The sequence below is a fragment of the Balaenoptera borealis genome (genome assembly GCF_965194805.1).
Source record: "Balaenoptera borealis genome assembly, chromosome: 2".
Taxonomy (NCBI): domain Eukaryota; kingdom Metazoa; phylum Chordata; class Mammalia; order Artiodactyla; family Balaenopteridae; genus Balaenoptera; species Balaenoptera borealis.
This window is the reverse complement of record NC_138867.1, coordinates 63721286-63746034: the sequence shown is the minus strand read 5'-3', so window position 1 is coordinate 63746034 and position 24749 is coordinate 63721286. Positions and strand designations below refer to the sequence as shown.

General features: G+C 36.2%; 1 protein-coding gene across 7 annotated transcripts in view; it reads right to left on the bottom strand.

Moving 5' to 3' along the window:
- Nucleotides 1–5495: 5495 nt before the first annotated feature.
- The window catches only part of SCAMP1 (secretory carrier membrane protein 1), a 104536-nt gene continuing 85282 nt past the window's right edge, over nt 5496–24749 (bottom strand). For all 7 annotated transcript variants that reach the window (XM_082378325.1, XM_082378320.1, XM_082378321.1 and 4 more), the window contains one exon: nt 5496–8337. In XM_082378325.1, the coding sequence (XP_082234451.1) occupies nt 8173–8337 (165 nt within the window). In that variant the 3' untranslated portion in view covers nt 5496–8172. The remainder of the gene's footprint in view (nt 8338–24749) is intronic.

The following is a 24749-nucleotide window of genomic DNA, read 5'->3' as shown; positions in this document are numbered from 1 at the left end:
GAAAGAGTCTAGGATGACTCCCAGGCATGTGGTTTGGGCACTAGGCAGAAAGTGGTGCCATCACCTAGATCAGGAATCCATCGGGGACAGAGACAGTGAAGGTGTGAAGCTTCAGCTTAGGCTGCCAATGGCGAAGTCCTGTGTGCAGCTAGGAATATACCATGGAGAGAAGACCAGCTTGGAGACAGAGATCTGGGAGTCTTCAATACACATGGACAGACAATAAGAATTTTTAACCATTATGCACTTTTTCATGTGCAGGTACTGGGCTAAGCACTTCCTTTAATTCATTTATTCATCAAAACCCTATGAGTAGAAATGATTATTATCCTCATTTTATAGATACATTAACTATCACCCAAGCAACTTAACTGAGGTTAAGTAATTTGCTCCACATTAAAAAGCTAGTAAGCCAAAGCTCAATTACAGGTTTGACACCAAAGTCTACATTCTCAAACAGCTTTCTACCGAGAATGTACTGGGTGAGAAGGCAAATATAACACAAACCCCCAGGGGACACCAACATCTCTGCATAGTAAACTCTTAGAATAACCTCCAAGTTCAACTCCAAAAAGACCGCACCGTAAGATGACAACTGATGAAAACACTGCTCCCTTTCAGAGAAAAACCTGGTAATTTTTCATACTTTTCAAGATGACAACATACGTACCAATTTGCTCAATCCCGAAAACAGAAACTAAAAATTCATCAAGTATATGACAGTGGTAAAAAAAATGACAGTTTTGTTTTCTTATTATAAATAATCTCTTAACAACGAGGTCCTACTGTACAGCACAGGGAACTATATTTAATATCCTAGGATAAACCATAATGGAAAAGAAGATAAAAAGAATGTATATATGTGTATAACTGAGTCACTTTGCTGCACAGCAGAAATTAACACAACATTGTAAATCAACTATACTTAAATTAATAAATAATCTCTCATCCAGGATAAGCAGCTATTATGATTACATAAGAGGCCTATTTTCTTCATAGCCAATCTAATAATTAAATAAGGATTTGTTTTCAACTAAAGTTTCTCCAAACACACACACAAATGCCAAAGACCATTTAGTAAGTTAGCACTGCTGTGAAGAGCAGGGAGCAGGTACTTACCCACACGTGTGGAGCTAGGCCTTGGTCTGGAGATTTCAAAAATAAACGTTGTAATTTTTTTCTTGATTACTGAATTTTTTTCTAGGGTCCACTGTCCCTAAAGGATGGATATGAATTACTGGAAATGTGGAAGGATGAAAAAGAAATAGAGAATTGGAGAGAGGTGGCACCATGTGGCAGAAGCAACCCCATGCTTGGCAAGAGTCATGGGACATTGGTCTAGCTGCCTCTCCCTAGCCCATCACCACCACTCACTAAGTGACTGGGAAAATTTCCTATTCCTCTATAAAAATGGGGCCAATAATAGAAATACCACCATAGGTTTGGTGTGAGGATTAAGTAAGTGATGTATGTGAAGCATTTAGTATAGTCTCTGATATATAATAAGTCCCCAATAAGTTATTAGAAGAAAATGAAAAGAATCTTCTGTCCAGACTGCTATCATTTGGAGTTGATCTTAAAAATTAAGAGTTGTTCTAAAAATTGTGAAAAATGACATAACCTGTTGTTAAAACCAATCTAGTTTTGGGACTTCTCTGGTGGTCCAGCGGTTAAGACTCTGCCTTCAAATGCAGGGGATGCGGGTTCGATCCCTGGTCAGGGAACTAAGATCCCACATGCTGTGGGGCAACTAAGCTCGCACACCGCAACTACTGAGCCCGCACGCCACAACTAGAGAGCCCACATGCCACAACTAGAGAAGCCCGTGCGCCATAACAATGACCCAGCACAGCCAAAAAAAACCAAAAAAAAACACAATCTAGTTTTACCTAGAGAGGCTCAATGGATTGGCTACCTAAGGGCACCAATTTTTTCCATCCTGTACTAATCATCTTTAGCTTAGTGCTTTCAGGAAGTGGAAGATTTCTCTGTGGATACAAGATACATGGTCACTCCTATTTAGCAAAGCTAAAAAATAAAAATGTAGTGTCAGGTGAGCCCATCATCTCTGGGAAACCAGAATGCTCAGAAAACCTCCTGATTATTTGTCAAACCTGTTGACGGCAAAGCCTTTTTAGAAAAGGAACAGCCAATCCTCGTAGAGTGTAAATAAAGAGGCCCTGCTCCTGCAGATGGAGGCACAAATTGGTACAATTTTCTGGAGAGCCATCTGGCAATGCACATCAAAGATCTTAAAATATATACTTACGCTTTGACCCAACAACTTGTCCAAGGAAAGAACAACAGCTTGGGCTCCAAGTTTAGCAACAATATATCCCTTGATAAATTATTTATAATAAAAAACAAATTCAGAACCTAAAGGAATAACAACAGGACTTTGAAAAATAATATATGATACATGTATATAAAGGTCGCTATACAGCTACTAATGTTACAGAAATAATTCATCAATGTGAAAAATTCCACATATTTATATCATCATTGAAAAAAAGATTACAAACCATTGTGTTAGTTAAAATTCTCTAGTAAAAAGTAATAGGAAACCAACTCAAGATAGCTCAAAGAGAAAAGAGTAAGAATTTTACTTGGAGAATGTAATATCCAAATAATGAAATATGGGTGAACAGTCAGTCAGGCCTCATACAGGAAATAGAAAGCTGTTAAGATCTTTTCTATGTCCTTCATCCTACTTGTTTTTGCATGTCTGCTTCATTCTTCACTTTCATTACAGATCAGCTTTCTAGTAACTCTTCTGAAGTCTTAGCAGAATATGGCTATCCACATGTCCCAATTCTGGAACAGTGTAATTCCAGACAAATCTACATTCAGAGTAAAAATTTAATGAGCCACGCATGACTCCACTATAGCTAGATGACATCCAGTACCAATGTGGTCTTCAGGGGCCCAAAGAAATGGGGCTTGTGAGAGCTAGATAGCCATCCCCAAAGGATCTATTACAAGGATGTAGAAGGAAATCTTATTTCTTAATATTAGGAAAAAAATTGTCTTTCTAGAAAATTAATAGAAAGATATGAACCAAATTTTAACAGTAGTTATTTATGGGTATAAAATTATAAGCAACTTTAGCTCCTTTTGCTGTAAATATTTTTTATAATTTATATGAAATGTAATTTTAATTTTATAAACTAAAGTTAATTTTAAAAGCTAAACTATCAGGTCATTATAATATAATGCTAAGTGAGGGGAAAACAGGATAAAAGTTCACATTGTTTATATCCCTTAACTGTATAAAATGTATGTATAGAAGAAAATGGAAAAAATGCAATAAACGTTAGCAGTGGTATCTCTAGATGATAAAATTACATAGTCTTTATTTTCTCATTTATCATTTTCCATATTTTTCAATATTTCTACAACAGATATTTTTCATACTGGAAAAAAAAATTACTTGCAGGGATATGTATGCCCAGTAGGCTCAGTGTTTGTGTAGGAGACCGTAATATTGTAGGAACCACTGTCACCGCCAGATAAAAAAGTTACTCAGGGCATCTCTTTTCCTCACCCCCAAGCACCTGAAGAATACTATAAATTGCCAATAGTAACAACTACACACAACCATGATTTATCTTGAGAATCACTGGCCCACAAAATTTTTAAAGAGATCTGGAGGAACTCTAGGATTACAGCTAAGTGCTAAAAACAAGAGTTAAAAAATAAAATTTGCAGGCTACGATTCTACAGATTCAACTGTTTAAATGTAGACAGGATAATATTCAGAGTAATATTACACAAGTATATGAAACACTACTAGGCACAAGAGGATTAACGACTTTCTGTCCCCAGTAGAGAAAAGATAAAATGGGTTTTAATGGCAGAAGGATTTTAACTACACCATCAGCCATGCCAAGCCCAGAAAGTTATAAGCTGAAAAATAAATCAAGATTTGGATAAACTTAAAATTTAACGCTTGCTGCATTGTTACATGCTGGCTCCCATGTCCCTTGCCATTTGAAAACATGAACAGTGCTAATGAAAATTCTCCAAGTCGAAGGCTTTGTCTTACCAAAACCACAAAGTTAAATTGTAAATATGAAACTTACAGGAAGGGTAAGAACACTAGAGGGGAGCCTTTCCCTATTTTCCTGGAATCTTCAAATTAAAGATATCTATATATCTAGGATAGATTAGTGGCAATGCCTGGCTGGCTTAGAAATTTTCTAGATTCCTGCCTATCTTTCTGTAGACTGTGACAAAACCTTAAAATAAGGTTTAAAAACACCCATCCTTACAAAAAGCATGCTGTTTTGTATAATGTACCCTAAAATTCTAGTAGAAATGCTTCACTTTCCATAATATTTAACCATTGAGATATAATCTTTTAGTTTAATAAATAAGTATTAAAAACAACTCTAGTGTTTTAAAACATATTATTCTACTCTAAATAAATTTATACTATGGTACTTGAAAATCTATCGAAGTGTAGATTTTAACCATCCTCAATTATTTTTACATTAACTGCTTTTATTTCCCCTCTAAAGTTCTTAACCACATGGAATCAACAAATTCCTCTAAACATTTACCTTAAAGATAAAATGGAAGGAGATAACAGTGAAATGGTGTCTGATGGCCACGGTCATTCTAATAAGGGAAAGTTGCACAAAAAAATGTAACAAATTCTGTATATAAACAGTCTAAACGTAGATTTTTACCAATACAGATATAAAATTAGATGCTAATGTCTGTTTTCAGAAAGAGATAAAGTAATAACTGTATAAGCATTATAGTACTACAAATGATTTACAGAAACTAAGAAACTTAAGTAAACATAAACTCCCTCTAAAATGCAAACTATACATTATCTCAACATGATTTATAGAAGGACTGTATCCAATGAAAATCCAAACTCACTTTTAGGTAACACCCAGAAAACTGAAAATGCTGTTCCTATTTTAATTTAACATGTATTTCTCAAATAAGATTCACCATGAACATTATTTTAGACTATATTTTTATATCCTCTTTAGATAGCCAAGTGAAAAATCCAACAATACACAAATTTGTACTTTCATCAGTACATAAAACAACAACAGGTAGTGAGGTTAGAAAACAGAACACAAGTTCAATCAAATCAATACAATACTAGTACAGAGGCATCCATGTTAACCTACATGGAAAAATCTGGGCCACAAAACAGGTTTTCCATTTTGAATCTCACTAACTGCTAGACAGTCTGTGTATATTTTGACCTTAAAGTGGTCAAAATATTTAATGAGTGAACCTCATGTTCTACTACCTACAAAGGTCTAAAGCAACCGAAAAATTGTCATTTTATGTTGCTGAGAGTTTTTAACTAAGTCTTTTATATTACTTATTTTGTTTAGTAGCACGTGATCGAATTATACACAAATTATTTTTTAAAAATTAAATGTGGTTATTTCTATATACATTAGGCCCTCAGCATAATTTCTGCCTCTGAAGTGCTAATACAGTATTTAAAACTATACAAACAAACATCCAGTAAACAGCATTTTATTTTATGACACTCTGTGTTAATACAATAAATATACAAAACTTCCAAACCACTGAAAACATGCAACATTAGAGGGACAGATGGAGGGCATTTATATAGAACCATGACAGTCACCGTAATGGCAGCGCAATATTACTCGTTGACAAAATATACAAACATCCCTAGATAAATAATCCAAGTCCCAAATTAAAAACCACTGAGCAATGATTTTCCAGTGTTCAAACTTTAGTTTGAAATAAAATAGCCAAAACTTAATATTACCAACTGAAAAATGACATGGATCCTTACAATGTGAAGACCATTTCATGATTGCGATACTGGGTAATGCTAATATTAAATATAAAACACTAACAAGTGCCAGTCTTTTACTGAGTGCAAATGTGACTATTTACTAATAATTATTGTTAAGAGAATAGAGATTATAAGAATTAAAAACCCCTCTACCTTATTAAACTGTTACGCAGTGCCATCATTTTAATGCACATTTATGTTTTTAAAAAAACATTTTTCTCTTATAAGCTTGTATTAACCCAAATAACTGGAATTTAAAACAACATTTCCCCCATCCAAACAAAAAAAGGTACAGTTGGCTGTAATTATTCTTTTGCTATTTAGCAATAGAGGATTTCTACAGAATAGAGAGAAGCATTTCTAATTCTTAAAGGAAAGTATCTCAGTATTTTTTGAAAGTATCTATGATAAAGTTTTCATTTTGCAGTTTAAAGAAAAACAAAAGGAACTTGAGAGATGAATTAATGACAGACATAAGTACTTTTGCTGTATTTTGTGGTTAATGTTTTGAATGTTTGTAAAATCCACACTCAACAAAGCATACTGATGAGACAGATTTTCAGTAAGATTATAGACTCTAAAAAACTTGAACTGGCTTATTTGGTTGAGAAAGTAGGTAGAGATTATCACTGATCAGAAATATTCATAAAAACAGCTTTAAATTCATACTCTGAATCCTACTTTCATCAGAATAAAAGAAATATCTTCCAAGTGTATTACTTCAACGAAGTCCCAAATAAATCAAATGTAAACACCATCTGGATGGATCCGTGCTATATCTAGTATCACACAAAGCTTCTTTCATAAATAGTGAGAACTCACCATCCTACCCCCAGCATGAAACTCATTTTAACTCCAGATTTGGGGCAAAGAATAAAGGTGATTTAACCATTTACACCCAGCCAATTTTTTAGTCTCAAATAATATAATCTAATAGAGTACCTTTACTTTTCAAAATCAAGTTGAATACTTATTATTCTGCAATCTTTTAGGTTAGCTAATGACTTCCAAAACAACAGTATCGTGACTTTACAAATGTCTTTAAGTCATTTAATCAGTTATTAAAAATGACTCAAAGTTTCAACCCAAGTATACTATAAGAATGAAGTCCTGTGCTGCATAGTAATAATTTTAACATGATTATATCCATAATTAATGCATTCAACTGTATATGTATTTTCTTGCTTGATGCAAGTTAAATGTTTTATTTTTTCTGTTGCTACAAATTTTAATGTATTCAGTCTGTCTCAAAAATTCAAAGACTGAGGTGCGTTAGGGATTCAAGTATATGTGAAGTGCCAGGGTCTTTTTATTTTTAATGCCAACTAGACATGAGAGGCTAAAAGAAAAATTTCTTAAATACTGTGATGTTCTTTTTGGACATGGAGTTAGGCTAGACTTTAATACCTCTGTTAAAAATTACACACACATACCCCAGAAAAGAGCTGCCACACACAATCTCAGTTCAATTAAAAAGAGTAGCCACAAGAATATACCAAAGTTTCCATACAGTAATATTTTACTATGATATGAATACTGAAAATTAAAAACAAAAAGGTATTATCATCACTACATTCTATTCCATCAATTATCTACCTTTTCTTTTGGATAATGCACTGCATATTATATTATATCCTTGTATTGCATCCCAGTGAATTTTTATTTAAAAGAAAGTATTACAGAAAATCATTTCTATGATTCTATAAACAACTCCCCAATCCTGCAACCATAAGCAGTGCATAACCCAAAATACTAATTCTTTTAAGAAACATGGTGACCATGCAAGATCAGAGCTTGATTATCAAAATATCAACTACTCTAAAAACAGAAAATAAAAAGATAAAATTTACATTATCTACCATGAAATGTACACAGGCTCTTCACTGGTGAGTGAAACTGCTAAAAAGCAAGCCAATTAAAAAATCCCTAAGTCTCTGATGTCCTATTTCTTTCAATACAAATAAGGAAAAGGAATGAAGCATTGCTTTACTGCTCCAATGTGTAATCCTTACGTCTGACTCTTGAAAGAATGACTGCAGCAAGTACTAAGTGCATTTTTAATCATAAGTGCCATGTTAATTTCAGTGTGTCACCACTGAAATAATTCGCTGAACATTCATCCCCCAAAAAATATGGAGAATATTTATTTCGCATGTAATTTTTTTTTTTGCAAGGGGCACTGAAATATTAAGAAACTATCAGGTAAATAATAAGACAAGGAAGTTTTTCTGGTTTTAGCCCATGCACAAGTGATTAGGAAATATACGTGCTGTGTGTACTGTGTGTTTTGAACAAAAAAAATATTTATAGAATACAGTAACTGGAGAAAAAAGTACAGTCAGAAGGTAACAATGTATTGTTTGAAGACTCTAAATTTGGTTACCCTTGAAAGCATTCTGAGCTGCACTAGTTGCTGCGGTTGAAGCTGCATTTGCAGCTGCAGTCTGGACAGTTTTGTTGGACATCACACCTGTTGCAAACTCTTGTTGGGCCTTCTCAAAACTAGCACCTGTTGTGCGATACAGTCCATGTACCTACGGAGGCACAGAAAAGTGGGAGAAGATGAGTGGTAATCTACGCGTTCATTATCAATAGCTCTTCAATTAATCCCAACATGACTCAGAGATAAAAAGACTAGATTCTAGGCAGGATTCCTAAGAACAAGAACATCAGCCACACAGTGGCACACTGTGTGTATATTTTTCCCTTTTATCCCCAATGCAGAAGAGATAATTTATGCCTATGCCAAACCAAAAATAATATAAAAAACGACTTCTTAACCAAATGCAAAAAGCTATGTTTTCCACTGTACCTAATTAAGATATTACAGCCTTACAAAAGAATGGTTTAAACATAACAGGAGACATTCTGACTTAAATACATTAATTTACTACCCTAGACAATTCCAAAAAAAATTATACCTTACCTATTTCTATGTTGGTTACATATATACCACTGCCCCTATTGTATCAAATGGTATCGTTTTATCATTTAATGTAGCGAGCAATATGTGTGTCCTTAAAGATAATTCACTCTGAATACTATTTAAGTTTTTGTGTATGGTCAAGTCCTAAAGGATTTAAGAAGAAACACTTCTGAGCGCTATCTGTCCATACTGATTCATCACTCAAATCTTAGATTTTTACAAGCAGGGTTCAAAAATACTCTTTCTGTTAGCATCTCTCTCGAAGATGCATAAACTATGAAGGACATCAATCCGTAACATCAGCCACTCCATCTAATACAAATTTGAGAAAGGAAATAACAAGGCACATTAAGACAAATATTGATATTTATTTATTATGTACCTACAAACTTGGGGGTATGAAAGATGAGGAGAAAAGATGAGGAGGAAAGATGAGACAGAAAAGTGAACCTGTAATTACACTGCATTGTGATTAGGTCTAAATTAGAAGCCTGACTAGAATGTCATCAAAGCAGGTTTGGAGGATGGGGGCAGTACACCCAAGTCAGCCCTTTTCCCAAACCTAAATACGTAGGAACTAGTAACTGTGGAGTTAAGTGTGGAGTGAGGAAAAGTAGAAGGAGTCAAGTACTTTCAAGTCAAGTTTAGATACTGGGAAGTTGTTTCACAAAGAGAGAATACAGAGGATACGCTGGTTTGGGGGGAGAGTAGACGCTAAGTTCTAAACATTCATCCACTGCACAAATGTTTATTGAATACCTACTCTAAGCCTGCCCCAGCAGGCAGGTGAAAATTTGGTTTGGAGGTAGAGAGGAATGGGCTAGAGACATGGACTTGGAAACCAATGGCACATAATGGTAGCTACAACTCTGACGTAATGAAACTGTCCATGGAGAGATAACACATAAAGTAGAAAGAGAAGAAAATCAAGTACCAAAGCCTTAAGTTTAGACACCAATATTTAAGAGGTACCCATAGCAACAAGAAATTAAGAGAGGAATGAGTAAAACCAGGGACCTTTTCACAGATGCCAAGGGAAGAAAGCAGTTAAGGAATGAAGAGCTATCAGGGAAAATAAGGGGTCTAAGTCCCAAGTTCTTCTGATACACAGTAGCAAAAGCAAATGCCGTATTACTATGGATCAAAGAAGTCTTAAAGGGTCAAGGAGAGGGACTTCCCTGGTGTTCCAATGGTTAAGACTCCATGCTCCCAATGCAGGGGTCCCAAGTTCAGTCCCTGGTCAGGGAATCAGATCCCACATGCCTCAACTAAAGATCCCACATGCCACAACTAAAAGATCCTGCATGCTGCAACTAAAGATCCTGCATGCCGCTACAAAGATCCTGCATGCTGCAACTAAAAGATCCACATGCCGCAACTAAAGATCCCACATGCCGCAACTAAAGATCCCGCCTGCCACAACTAAAAGATCCCACATGCCACAAGTAAAGATCTTGTGTGCCGCAACTAAAACCCGGTGCAGCCAAATAAATAAATAATTAAAAAAAAAAAAAAAAAAGGGTCAGGGAGAGGGACTTCCCTGGTGGTGCAGTGGTTAAGAATCCATCTGCCAATGCAGGGGACACGGGTTCAAGCCCTGGTCCAGGAAGATCCCACAGGCCACGGAGCAGCTAAGCCCATGCACCACAACTACTGAGCCTGCTGTGCTCTAGAGCCTGTGAACCACAACTACTGAGCCCACGTGCCACAACTACTAAAGCCTGTGTGCCTAGAGCCTGTGCTCCACAACAAAGAGAAGCCACCGCAATGAGATGCCCACGCACTGCAATGAAGAGTAGTCCCTGCTCACCACAACTAGAGAAAGCCCACGTGCAGCAACGAAGACCCAACACAGCCAAAAATTTAAAATAAATAAATAAATAAAGCACAAATTTAAAAAAAAAAAAAAGGAGAAAAAAACGGTCAGGGAGAAAAAGAGAGCATTGACAAGTACATATACTGGTGAACCTTAAAATTCTTTTAGTACCACAGCACTACCAGAAGTATAAAATATTTTTATTCCCTTTCCAAACCAAGTTTTTAAAATAAAAAATTAAAGATACAAATAAATTACTACGCCTATGTTCAAGAAATTTATCTCACAATGAGTACATATGATTAGATCCTACAAATTAAGTGTATTATAGAAATCTAATAAACCTTCTTTACTTACTAGACCTAGTCACAGTGCAAAGTAATTACAGGTTAAATTGTCTGTCTCTCCCCCTTCCCCCCACCCCAATTTATGGGCATGTAATTAACAAACATCTGTTCTAATTTATTCCTTTTTTCAAATTTGTATTAAATTGGGTGGCTGATGTTATGTATTCATGAACTTCATGGTTTAATTACTTAAAATGTAATTCATAGCCCCACAGAACAGAGAGGTAAAATAAAGGTAGGAATAACACATTTCTCAATAGTCTGTGTCTATATAAACCCAGAGAGCCACCTAGAGGGAAAAGACTGCATATGTATTCAGTGCACAATGCTCAAATACTGCATTAGATCCACGATACCCATGTGAAAGGGGTGATTCTTCATTTCAGTGTCCCAGCAAGATGATGGGCTACTTACAAGGATCAACATCTCAAAAAGCTTACCATTTCCCTGTTATGTTTCAGTGATATCTGCTGATATCTATTGATAACACACTCCTTAAGAAATCAGGGAGATAGTTTTAAGATAAAACAGTGTAATTAAAAAGCAAAAACTAAACAACTTAAATACTTGCTATCTCTTCTACTTATGAGAACTGCACTAACCTACATATTTAGTCCTAGGAGTACCACAGAAAGGACACTAGACTTGGTACCTACTGATTCCACTACTTTCTGCAGGGCAGGACACCACTCAAAACCTCAAGTTTACTTCTCATACAACAAGAATATTTCTTGTCCTATTTGTCTCTCAGAGTTTTCCTGAGGATCAAATGAGAATTATGTAAATGTGTTAGACTAATAAAAATTAAAATTAACTTTAAAATATCTGCAAAAGGTCACAGCCAAGACACAACTCCAGAAAAGAATCCTGCTTCCTTAATGTATCTTCAAAAATATCTTAGTGTACAATGTGGTTGAAGGACACACAAAATATTGTATACTATGGAAATTAAAAACTATGGTACTTTATTTAAACAAAATAATCCAAATGTATTGTTTCCATTAATGCTTCCAGAACACCATTATCAAGAAATCATGCTTTTGGATGGCAGAGTAGGAAGACCCTGAGCTCACCTCCTCCCACGGGCACCCAAACTTACAGCTATTTACAGAGCAACTATTGATGAGAAAGACCTGAAGACTAGCAGAAAAGATCTACTAAAACTGAAGTTATACAGAAGGAAGCGCAATAAGACAGGTAGTAGGGGCAGAGATGCGGTACGGTCAAGGCCTAAACCCCTGGGTGGGTGATCCACAAACGGAAGGATAATTAGAATCACAGAGATTCTCCCTGAGAAGTGAGGTGTCCGAGCCCCACACTGGGCTCCTCCACTGGGAAGGTGCGCCCCCAGAATATCTGGCTTTGAAGACCAGCAAGGCTTGGTCAGAGGGCTGTAGGAAACAGAGACTTCACTTTTAAAGGGCGTGCACAAAATGCCACCTGCTCTGAGACACAGGGCAGAAGCAGTAATTTGAAAGAAGCCTGGGTCAGACCCACTTGAACAGCCTCCTGGAGACACAGGAGGCAACTGGAACTCACCTTGGGGACACAGATGCTGGTGGCAGCTAATTTGGGGAGCTCATGCCACCACAAGGGCACTGGTGATAGAAAGCGCCATTTTGGAATCCTTCTTACCAGGGCCGGGACCTGGTCCCACCCACCAACCTGTCAGCACCAGAACTGGGACACCTCAGGCGAAGCTACTAACAGGTGGACACAGCCTGACCCACCAGCAGACCAGCAGCCTTAGGATCCCCAGAGCCCCCAGCTAACCCAGGACCCAGCCCCACAAACCACTGGCCAACATCAATCCCCAGATCTCCAGGGCCATGCAGCCAGAGACCCCAGAACCTGGGTCCACCCACCAGTGAGCCAGCACTAGCCCTGGGACCCCTTGGGCCCCAATCACACCCAAAAGAAAGCCAACACCAGCTTCAACACACCATGGACATGGCAGACAGTTATGTCAGGAACTGGCCCCACCCACCAGTAGGCCAACATGGGATCTGGGACACCTAGCATACAAACCAGCCAACATGAGACCCAGCTCCACCCAGCAGTGGGCCAGAACTAGCCCTGGGACCCCCTGGGGCTCTGTAACCAGCCACCTCGTGACACGGCCTGGCCCATCAGTGGCTGGCAGCCTCTACACAAGGCAGGGCATAGCAACCAACCAGACCGGGGGCTAGCCATGCCTACCAGATTGCCCACAGTAGTCAGCATACCACAACAAAAGGGCCCATGCAACCTACCTATGGGGCAACCCCAGAGCATATAGCTCTGGTGACCAGAGGGGAGTGCACTACTGGGACACATAGGACATTTCCTACATAAGGCCACTTCTCCAAGATCAGGAAATGTAACAAGCTACCAAATACAGAAAAATGAAAACAGTGAATTAGCCAAAATGAGGTGACAGAAGAATATGTTCCAAACAAAGGAACAAGATAAAACCCCAAAGGAAGAACTAAGTGAAGTGGAAGTAGGCAATCTACACGATAAAGAATTTAAGGTAACGATGATAAGGATGCTTAAAGAACTCAGGAGAAGAATGGATGAACATAGTGAGAAGATGAACAAAGAGTCAGAAAATACAAAGAAGAACCAAACAGAGTTGAAGAATACAATAACTGAAATTAAAACCACACTAGAAGGAATCAACAGTAGGCTAAATGATACAGAGGAACAAATCAGAGAACAGGAAGAGAGAGCAGTGGAATCACTCAAACTGAACAGAAAAAAGAATTTTTAAAAATGAGGACAGTTTAAGAGACCTCCAAAACAACATCAAGTGTACTAACATTCACTTTATAGAGGTCCCAGAAGGAGAAGAGAGAAAAAGGGACAGAGAACGTATTTGAAGACATAATAGCTGAAAACGTCCCTAACCTGGGAAAGGAAATAGACATCCAGGTCAAGGAAGTACAGAGAGCTCCAAACAGGATCAACCCAAAGAGGACCACATTAAGACACACTGTAATTAAAATAGCAAAAGTTAAAGACAAAGAGAGAATATTAAAAGCAGCAAGGGAAAAGAAACAAGTTACACATAAGGAAACTCCCATAAGGCTATTACCTGACTTTTCAGGAGAAACTCTGCAGGCCAGAGGGAGTGGCACAATATATTTAAAGTGATGAATGGAAAAAAAACCTACAACCAAGAAGACTACTGAGCAAGGCTTTCCTTCCAGTTTGAAGGAAAGATCAAAAGTTTTACAGATATGCAAAAGCTAAAAGAGTTCAGCACCACAAAACCAGATTCATAAGAAATGTTAAAGAGACTTCTCAAATCAGAAAAGAAAAGGCTACTACTAGAAATATGAAAATTAAAAAAGGAAAAATCTCATTGGCAAAGGCAAACAAACAGTAAAGGTAGTAAATTAACCACTTATAAAGCTAGTAGAAAGCTTAAAAGACAAAAGTAGGAAAATGTGGACTTCACTGATGGCACAGTAGTTGGGACTCTGTGCTCCCAATCCAGGGGGCCTGGGTTCGATCCCTGGTTGGGGAACTAGATCCCACATGCATGCCACAACTAAGGAGCCGGTGAGCCACAACTAAGGAGCCGGCAAGCCGCAACTGGGGAGCCTGCCTGCCGCACTAAGGAGCCCACATGCCGCAACTAAAAGGAGCCGGCGAGCCGCAACTAGGCAGCCTGTGAGCCGCAACTAGGGAGCCTGCCTGCCGCAACTAAGACCTGGTGCAACCAAATAAATAAATATTTTTAAAATAATAATAATAGTAATAATAAAAGGTAGAAAAATTATCTATATCCACAATAAGTAGCTAAGGGATACTCAAAATAAGATGTAAAATATGATGTCAAAAACTGTAAATGTGGCAGGGTGGAGTAAAAATGCAGGGTTGTTAAAATGTGTTCAAACTTAAGAGATCAGCAACTTAAAATAATCATACACACACACACACACACACACACACAGACTGCTATATATAAACCTCATGGTAACAACAAACCAAAAGTCTATAATTGATACACACACACAAAAGAAAGGAATCCAAACATAACACTAAAGATAGTCATCAAATCACAAGGGAGAGAGCAAAAGAAAGAAAAAAGAACTACAAAAATAACCCAAAAAACAATTAGCAAAATGCCAATAAATACATACCTAACAGTCATTACTTTAAATGTAAATGGACTAAATGCTCCAATCAAAAGACACAGAGTGGCTAAATGAATACAAAAACAAGACTCATATATATGCTGTCTACAAAAGACTCACTTTAGATCTGAAGTAACACACACGGACTGAAAGTGAGGGGATGGAAAAAGGTATTCCATGCAAACAGAAACAGAAAAGAAAGCTGGAGTAGCAATACCTATACCAGACAGAATAGATGTTAAAACAAACAGTAACAAGAGACAAAGAAGGACATTAAATAATGATCAAGGGATCAATCCAGAAAAAGGTATAACAGTTGTAAATATATACGCACCCAACATAGGAGCACCTAAATATACAGACTACATACAGTAAGTCCCCTACATACGAACCTTCAAGTTGTGAACTTTCAAAGATGCGTTCCATCAACGTCAGGCATGAGTGAAACTGCAGCTTACCCTCCATCTCCTATTGCTGATGATCCGTCAGCTCTACCATCTCCCACCCCTTCTCCCTCCTCCAGTCAGTAACTCTTCTTGCCTGTTCACTTGATGCCAACCTCTGTATGCCAGCTATTGTACTGTACTGCTGTACTTTTCAAGGTACTGTACTATAAGATTAAAAATGTTTTCTTTATTTTTTGCATTTGTTTGTTTTTTTATGTATTATTTGTGTGAAAAGTATTATAAACCTATTACAGTACAGTACTATATAGCTGATTGTGTTAGTTGGGTACCTAGGCTAACTTTGTTGCACTTACGAACAAACTGGACTTACAAACGCGCTCTTGGAATGGAACTCGTCTGTATGTAGGGGAATTACTATACTAACACACATAAAGGGAGAAACTGACAGAAACCCAATAATACTAGCACACTTTAACACCCTACTTACATCAATGGACAGATCATTCAGACAGAAAATCAATAAGGTAACACTGGCCTTAAATGACACAATAGACCAAATGAAGTTAATAGATAGAGAGCATTTCATCCAAAAGTAGCAGAATCACGTTCTTTCCAAATGCACTAGGAACATTCTCCAGGATAGATCACATGGCAGGCCACAAAACAAGTCACAGTAAACTTAAGAAAACTGGAATCATATCAAGCATCTTTTCTGACCACAACGCTGTGAGACTAGACATCAACTACAAGAAAAAGAATGTAAAAAACACAAACACATGGAGACTAAACAATATGCTACTAAACAAACAATGGGCCACTGAAGAAATCAGAGGAAATTTAAAAAATACTTGGAGAAAAAGGAAAACAAAAACACAATGATCCAAAATCTATGGGAAGCAGCAAAAGCAGTTTCTAAGAGTAAAGTTTAGAGTGATACAAGTCAACCTCAGGAAATGAAAAATCTCAAATAAACTACCGAACCTTACACCTAAAGTAACTGGAAAAAGAACAAACAAGACCCAAAGTTAACAGAAATCATAAAGAACAGAGTAGATATAAATGAAATAGAGACTAAAAAAATAGAAAAGTTCAATGAAACTAAGAGTTGGTTCTTTGAAAAGGTAAACAAAATTGATAAGCCATTAGCCAGACTCATCAAGAAAAAAAGAAAGAGGGTCCACATCAGTAAAATCAGAAATGAAAAAGAAGTGATAACTGACACCACAGATATATAATGGATCGTAATAGATTGCTATGAACAATTATATGCCAATAAAATGGACAACCTAGAAGAAACAAATAAGTTCCTAGACATGTACAATCTCCAAAGACTAAATCAGGAAGAAATAGGAACAGACCAACTACCAAGAATTAAATTAAATCAGTAATTTAAAAAAATCTCACAGCAAACCAAAGTCCAGGACCAGATGGCTGCACAGGTGAATTCCACCAACATTTAAAGAAGAGTTAACACCAATCCCTCTCAGCTATTCCAAAAACTGCAGAGAAAAAAATGTTTCTGAACTCATTCTATGAGGCCAGCATCACCCTGATACCAAAACCAGACAAAGATATCACAAAAAAATAAAATTACAGGCCAATATTACTGATGAACATAGATGCAAAAAACCTCAACGAAATATTAACAAACCAAATCCAACAATATATTAAAAGAATCATACACCATCATAATGTAGGATTTATCCCAGGGGTTTAAGTATGGTTCAATATCTGCAAATGAATCAACGTGACCATATTAACAAATTTTAGAAAAAAAATAATATGATCATCTCAATAGATGCAGAAAAAGCTTTTGATAAAATTCAACATCCATTTATAATAACAACTCTACAAAGTGGGTACAGAGGGAACATACCTCAACATAACAAAGGCCACAAATCACAAGCCCACAGTTAACATCAAACTCAGTGTTGAAAAGCTGAAAGCATTTCTTCTAAGAACAGGAACAAGACAAGATGCCCAGCCTCTCTACTTTTAGTCAACATAGTATTGGAAGCAATACACATAGCAATCAGACAAGAAAAAGAAATAAAAGGAATCCAAATTAGAAACAAGTAAAACTGTCACTGTTTGCAGATGACATGCTACTCTGCATAGAAAATCATAAAGACGCCACCAAAAAACTACTAGAACTCATCAATGAATTCAGTAAAGTTGCAGGATACAAAATTAATATACAAAAATCTGTTGCATTTCTATATACTTATAATTAACTATCAGAAAGAGAAATTAAGGAAACAGTCCCACTTACAACTGCCTCAAAAAGAATAAAATATCTAGGAATATACCTACCTAAGGAGGTAAAACGTCTGTACTTGGAAAACTATAAGACGCTGATGAAAGAAACTGAAGACGACACAAACAGATGGAAACATATACTGTGTTCGTGTACTGGAACAATTAATATTGCTAAAATGACCATACTACCCAAGGCAATCTAAATATTCAATGCACTCCCTATCAAAATACCAATAGCATTTTTCACAGAACTAGAACAAGTAATTTAAAAATTTGTATGAAAACACAAAAGACCTCAAATAGCCAAAACAATTTTGAGAAAGAAGAACAGAACTGGAAGAATCACAGTCCCCGACTTCAGACTATACTACAAAGCTACAGTAATCAAAACACTATGGTACTGACACCAAAACAGACACATAGATCGATAGAACAGAATAGAGTCCAGAAATAAACCCATGTACTTATGGTCAATTAATCTATGACAAAGGAGGCAAGAACATACAATGGAGAAAAGACAGTCTCTTCAATAAGTGGTGCTGGGAAAACTGGACACCTACTAGTAAAAGAATGACATTAGAACATTCTCTAACACCATAAACAAAAATAAATGCAAAATGAATACCTAAATGTAAGACTGGAAACCACAAAACTCCTGAAAGAAAACATAGGCAGTACACTCTTTGACATCAATCTTAGCAATATTTTTTGGATATGTCTCCTCAGGCAGGGGAAACAAAAGCAAAAATGAACAAATGGGACTACATCAAACTAAAAAGCTTTTGCACAGTGAAGGAAACCATCAACAAAACAAAAAGGCAGCCTACTGTATGGGAGAAGATATTCCAAACAATATTATCTGACAAGAGGTTAATATCCAAAATATACAAAGAAGCCATACAATTCAACATCAAAAAAACAAACAACCTCACTTAAAAATGGGCAGAAGACCTAAATAGACATTTTCCAAAGAAAACAAACAAATGGCCAACAAGCACATGAATACATGCTCAGCATTACTCATCATCAGGGAAATGTAATTCAAAACCACAATGAGATGTCACCTCACACCTATCAGAATGGCTATTATCAAAAAGACAACAAATTACAAGTGTTGGCAAGGATGGGGAGAAAAGGAAACCCTTGTGCACTGTTTGTGGGAATATAAATTGAAGCAGCCACTATCAAAGACAGTATGGAGATTCCTCAAAAAATTAAAAAGAGAACTGCCAAAAGAGCCAGCAAACCCACTCCTAGGTATTTATCTGAAGAAAATGAAAACACTAATGTGAAAAGATATATATTCATTGCAGTATTATTTACAATAGCTAAGATATGGAAGCAACCTAAGTGCACATCAATAGATGAAGAAAGAAGATGTGGCATACACACACCCACACACTCACACACACACACACACATATGCACACACAATGGAATACTACTCAGCTATAAAAAAGAATGATATCTTGCCATTTGTGACAACGTGGATGGACCTAGAGGGTATTATTCTAAGTGAAATACTGTATGATTCCACTTACATGTGGAATCTAAGAAACAAAACGATTGAACAAACATAGCTGAACAGGAACAGAATCATAGATACAGAGAACAAACAGGTGGTTGCTAGAGGGGAGGGGGTGGAGGGAGGAGAGTAATAGCTGAGGAGATTAAGATTAGAAATTTCTAGTTGCAAAATAAATGAGTCATAGGTATGACATGTACAGTGTGGGGAATATAGTCAATAATTATGTAATATCTTTGTATGGTGACAGTTGGTAGCTAGACTTATTGTGGTGATCATTTTGAAATGTACAGAAATAGCAAATCACTATGTTGTATAACAGGAACTAACAGTGTTAGAGATCAATTATACTTCAAAAAGAAACAAATTCATAGACAAGGAGAACAGATTTGTGGTTATGGGAAACAGAGGGTGGAGGGAGGGGGAACTGGATGAAAGTAGGCACAAAAGGCACAAACTTCCAGTTATAAGACAAATAAGTACTAGGGATGCAATGTACAACATGATGAATATAAGTAACACTGCAGTATGTTATATACAAAAGTTCTTAAGAGAGTAAATCCTAAGACTTCTCATCACAAGGAAAAATATTTTTCTATTTCTTTCATTTCATATCTATATGAGATGACGGATGTTCACTAAACTCACTGTGATAATCATTTCATGACGTATGTAAGTCAAACCATTATGCTGTACACCTTAAACTTATACGGTGCTGTATGTCAATTATATCTCAATAAAACTGGAAGAAAAAAAAAGAAATCATGCTTTTAAGATCCCTGTCACACCAAAATGATTTCAACATTTTTTAAAGCTGGGAAAAATGAGTTTTTGAAAACTGTTTCATTCTCATTTTGAGTTTTTGAAAAAACTTCTGGACCTCGAAGCCTAATTTTTTCAATTAAACATTTCTTAGAAACTCTCTATGAACCCTCCTGCCCATAGATCTGGGTCAGATACCCTTTCTGTAACCTCTTTAACTACTACTCTAGATTCACACTATTGAAATTCCACTCATCCTTTGAGGTCTATCTTAAATATTGCTGTCCTCCTTCTGCCTGAACTAGCTGTGGCTCTCCCTTTTGCCAGCACTTCCAAGACTTTTAGGGATGTATATTGTGACTCTTCTTTTGCAGGGTTTATTCACATGTCTTATATTCTACATGCTTTTTAAGTTCCTTGAGGGGAAGTGGCAATTTCCACTCATAGTTATACCCCCAGAACACATAGTAACTTGTGGTAGAAGTCACTGAACAATTATTTGTTTCTATATCTCCTATGGATTAAACAAATGGCTCCAAATCATCCTCATTATTTAAAAAAAGTTACCAAATAAGTTCAGTACTACTCTAGCAGACTATACCTGTGTTACAATGTAAAATGCTTCTTAGTTTGCAATTACCTCAGCGGTTAATTGTTTTAAAAGTGAACATACTATTTGACACCTACTAGGATGGCTATAATCAGAAAATGGAAAATAAATGTTGGCGAGGATGTAGAGAAATTGGAACCATTGCACATTGCTGGCAGGAATGTAAAACAGTGCAGTCACTGCAGAAAACAGTTTGATGGCTCCTCAAAAAGCTAAACATAGAATTACCATATGACCACCAAGCAATTCCACTCCTAGGTATATACCCATAAGAACTGAAAGCAGAGACAAAGCAATACTTGTACACCAATATTCATAGTAGCACTACTATTCACAGTAGAAAAAAGGTGGAAACAATCTAAGTGTCCATCAACAAACTAATAAACACAATGTAGTATATACATAGAGTGGAATATTATTCAGTCACAAAAAAGAATGAAATTCTGACACATGCTACAACATGGATAAACCTTTATGTTAAGTGAAATGAGCCAGACACAAAAGGAAAATATTGAAAAAAAAATTATATGAAATATCTAGAATAGGCAAATTCATTGAGCCAGAAAATAGACTAGAGGTTATGAAGGGCTGGTGGCAGGGGGAATTGAAGAGTTACTGCTTAATGACCACAGAATTCCTGTTGGGGTGATGAAAAATGGAAATAGTGGTAATGGTTACACAACATTGTGAATGTAATTAATGCCACTAAATCGTACACTTAAAAATTATTAAAATAGCAAATTTTATGTTTTATGTAGAGCCACAATTTTTAAAAATAATGTAATATACCAAAAAGCATTGACTTACACAACTTAAATGGGTAAACTGCATGATATGTGAGTTACATCTCAGTAATAAAGCTCTTAAAATATGCATATAAAGATTATTTGGATGAAAATATCATATGTACAGCATTATAAACTAGCAGATCCACCGAATTTGAAGATGCCTAGGTAAAGATAATTCACAATAATTTAGTTATATTAACTGAGGTTTGGGATCTAATAAGTAACTAGCCTAGTATTTATAGAAAAGGATAACAAAATTAAGATTTCGGCAATCAAAAAAAAAAAAGTGAACATACTAAGGATACCAACTGATGACAGATATAAACAACCTGCTCAGAGTGCCAATTTTTCCAGGGATTCAGAAGTATTACTGTACCTACTCTGTGTCCCCTGGATGAAGATAAGCAGCATGCGGACTAGCATTTTAATAAGCAAAGTGAATCATCTGAAATTGATACCTAATCAGAAAAGACCTCAGTGTTGGACGATTCAGAGAGAGGAAGAGACAGAAGCAGCATACCTGTTTGTGATAGTACAGAAACATATTACAGTAAAATTATCAGCATTCTGTCCTAGATCCAAAATAAATCAGAAAGAAAAGGGGAGGGAGGGTAGTGAACAACTACAATGCTTTCAAAGAAAGAGAAATTCACTTTTAATCTAAGAAGACTATCACTTTATATACAGTAGGATAGCTTCACAAAGCATTTACTGTAAAACACCAATTTAACTAATAAATGAGACTTTTCATTATTGTGGATCATATACCCCAATTCTATACTCTCACACAAAATAAAAGATTATTTGCAAAACAGATATTTTGGTATAGAAAAAAATTTTTAAGTACTTTAAAAACTTGTTTTTTAAAGAAGTGAAATAACTTTTTTCTAAAATTCTTCTGAAGTGCAAAAAAATCACTACTAACAATTATTTTATTAATGTGGACAAAGTCTATTAACAATTTTTTTAATTTCATAGAAAAATAACCATTCAAAACTAGGTCCCAAAGGAAATACAAATTATGTATTATCTATTTATCTCTACCATACTAAGTTATTCTAGCTCTTATATCAAATAAAGGATGGGGGAAATTTTGTATTCCCCTGATATATAATCTCCTATGACTCATTCATTTGTTATTTGACCCATTTATAATACCTCTCCCTTAGCCCAAAACTATTATTTAATTCTTTCTAATAGCTTACTATAAAAAGATGGGCCTGTAAAAAAATATTGTTTGGGAATAATCTAAAAGAAAATTTTAAAAATCTATCTGCGAAAGGTAAGGATTAAACTATTCCCTTATCTATGAAGAGGTACAAGAGACAGATATTCTTGCATTTCAATTATTTTAAATTTGGATTATAAGATGACACTATGGGGAAAACAAAGATACCATAGTGCTCATACTGGGCACTTTAGACACCAGTGATTAGCTAACTCCAAATTATGCAGGACTTCAGAATGTCAACAAAATTCTCAAAATTGTATTCATTGCCATCGAAATAAATATATACCACAGAGCACCGTTTAGCTGGTACTGGAGACACAGAATAGCCTAATAAAAAGCAACTATTCTAGAGCCAAAACAGTGTGCACAGATAACTTTTAGAGGGCATTAACTGCTTATGGAAAGCCTGACTCCTAGTGGTTATAAACTATGGCTACATAGCCCCAAAGGACTTTTTTCTTTTAAAATGTACAGTGTGGGGAATATAGTCAATAATAGAATACCGTTATATGATGACAGATGGTAACTAGACTTACTGTGATGATCATTTTGAAACATACAGAAATATCAGATCACTATGTTGTGTACCAGAAACTAACACAGTGTTGTAGGTCAATTATACTTCAAAAACAAATAAACTCATAGAAAAAGAGATCAGATTTGTAGTTATGAGAGGCAGGGGGTGGGAGAAGGGGAATTGGATAAAGATAGTCAAAAAGGTACAAACTTCCAGTTACAAGATAAATAAGTACTAGAGATGTAATGCACAACATGATAAATATAATTAGCAGTGCTGTATGTTATATATGAAAATTGTTACGAGAGTAAATCCTAAGAGTTCTCGTCACAAGGAAAAACGTTTTAAAAATTTTAATTTTGTATCTATATGAGATGATGAATGTTTGCTATACTTATTAAAAATCATTTCATGACGTATATAAGTCAAATCATTATGCTGTACACCTTAAACTTATACAGTGCTGTATGTCAATTATATCTCAATGAAATTGGAAGGGAAGAAAAAAACAGCAAGTTTTGAGCAAGTATGGAAAAGAAAATAAAAAGAAAAATCAGGTGTTTTCATTGGATCTCAATTTCTATCAAATTAAAAGAAATCCTTGCCGTTACAAATATGAAAGCTGGCTCAAACTACATTTTAGTTTATATTATCTCCATTTATTGTACTTCATAAAATCATCTCATCTAAATTCCTTATTTCACAGACAAAGAATATGAGACTGGAACTAGGTCTTGAAAGAGGACTTGTAAGTCTTCAACTGGCAGAGAAGATACAGTAACCCAGAGGTCAAGAAGCATACCATGAACAAAAACTGAGACAAAGGAATGTACGTGATGTATTTAAAGAAACCAAGCAGTAACTTTGAATGGAGTTTAAAGTCTGGATCCGGGAGTTGTGAAAGGTCACCACCAGCCCTACTACCACTACCACCACAATCCCATTCCCCAACCTGAAGTCCACTTCAAAAATCTTCAGGGCTTCCCTGGTGGCACAGTGGTTAAGAATCTGCCTGCCAATGCAGGGGACACGGGTTTGAGCCCTGTTCCGGGAGGATCCCACATGCCACGGAGCAACTAGGCCCGTGAGCCACAACTACTGAAGCCCGCGCGCCTGGAGCCCCTGCTCCGCAACGGGAGAAGCCACTGCAATGAGAAGCCCGCGCACCGCAACGAAGAGTAGCCCCCGCTCACAGCAACTAGAGAAGGTCCGCACGCAGCAACAAAGACCCAATGCAGCCAAAAATAAATAAATTAAATAAATAAATTAAAAAAAAAAAATCTTCAGAGTGCTGGGTTTGTTTGGGATTTTTTTTAGATTAAAATAGTAACTATACATAAAGTGAACTGAAAGAAGTGGGAGTGGGGTATGAGCGACCTGTAAACAGATCTCTGGGTTAGCTGAGGTTGGAAATGGAAAGGAAGAGAAAGATGAAACAGACACTAAGAAAGTATCTAGGAAAGTGAGTAAAAAAGTAATGGAAGCACTGACAAAGTACTGACAAGTTTTAAATGGAATCACATGAAAAAGTACTTAGAACCACTCATTTATAAAAGGTACTTAATAAATTTCCTTTTTAAAACACAGCTTCATTGAGATAAATGTTGTACACTATACAATTTACCCTTGTAAAG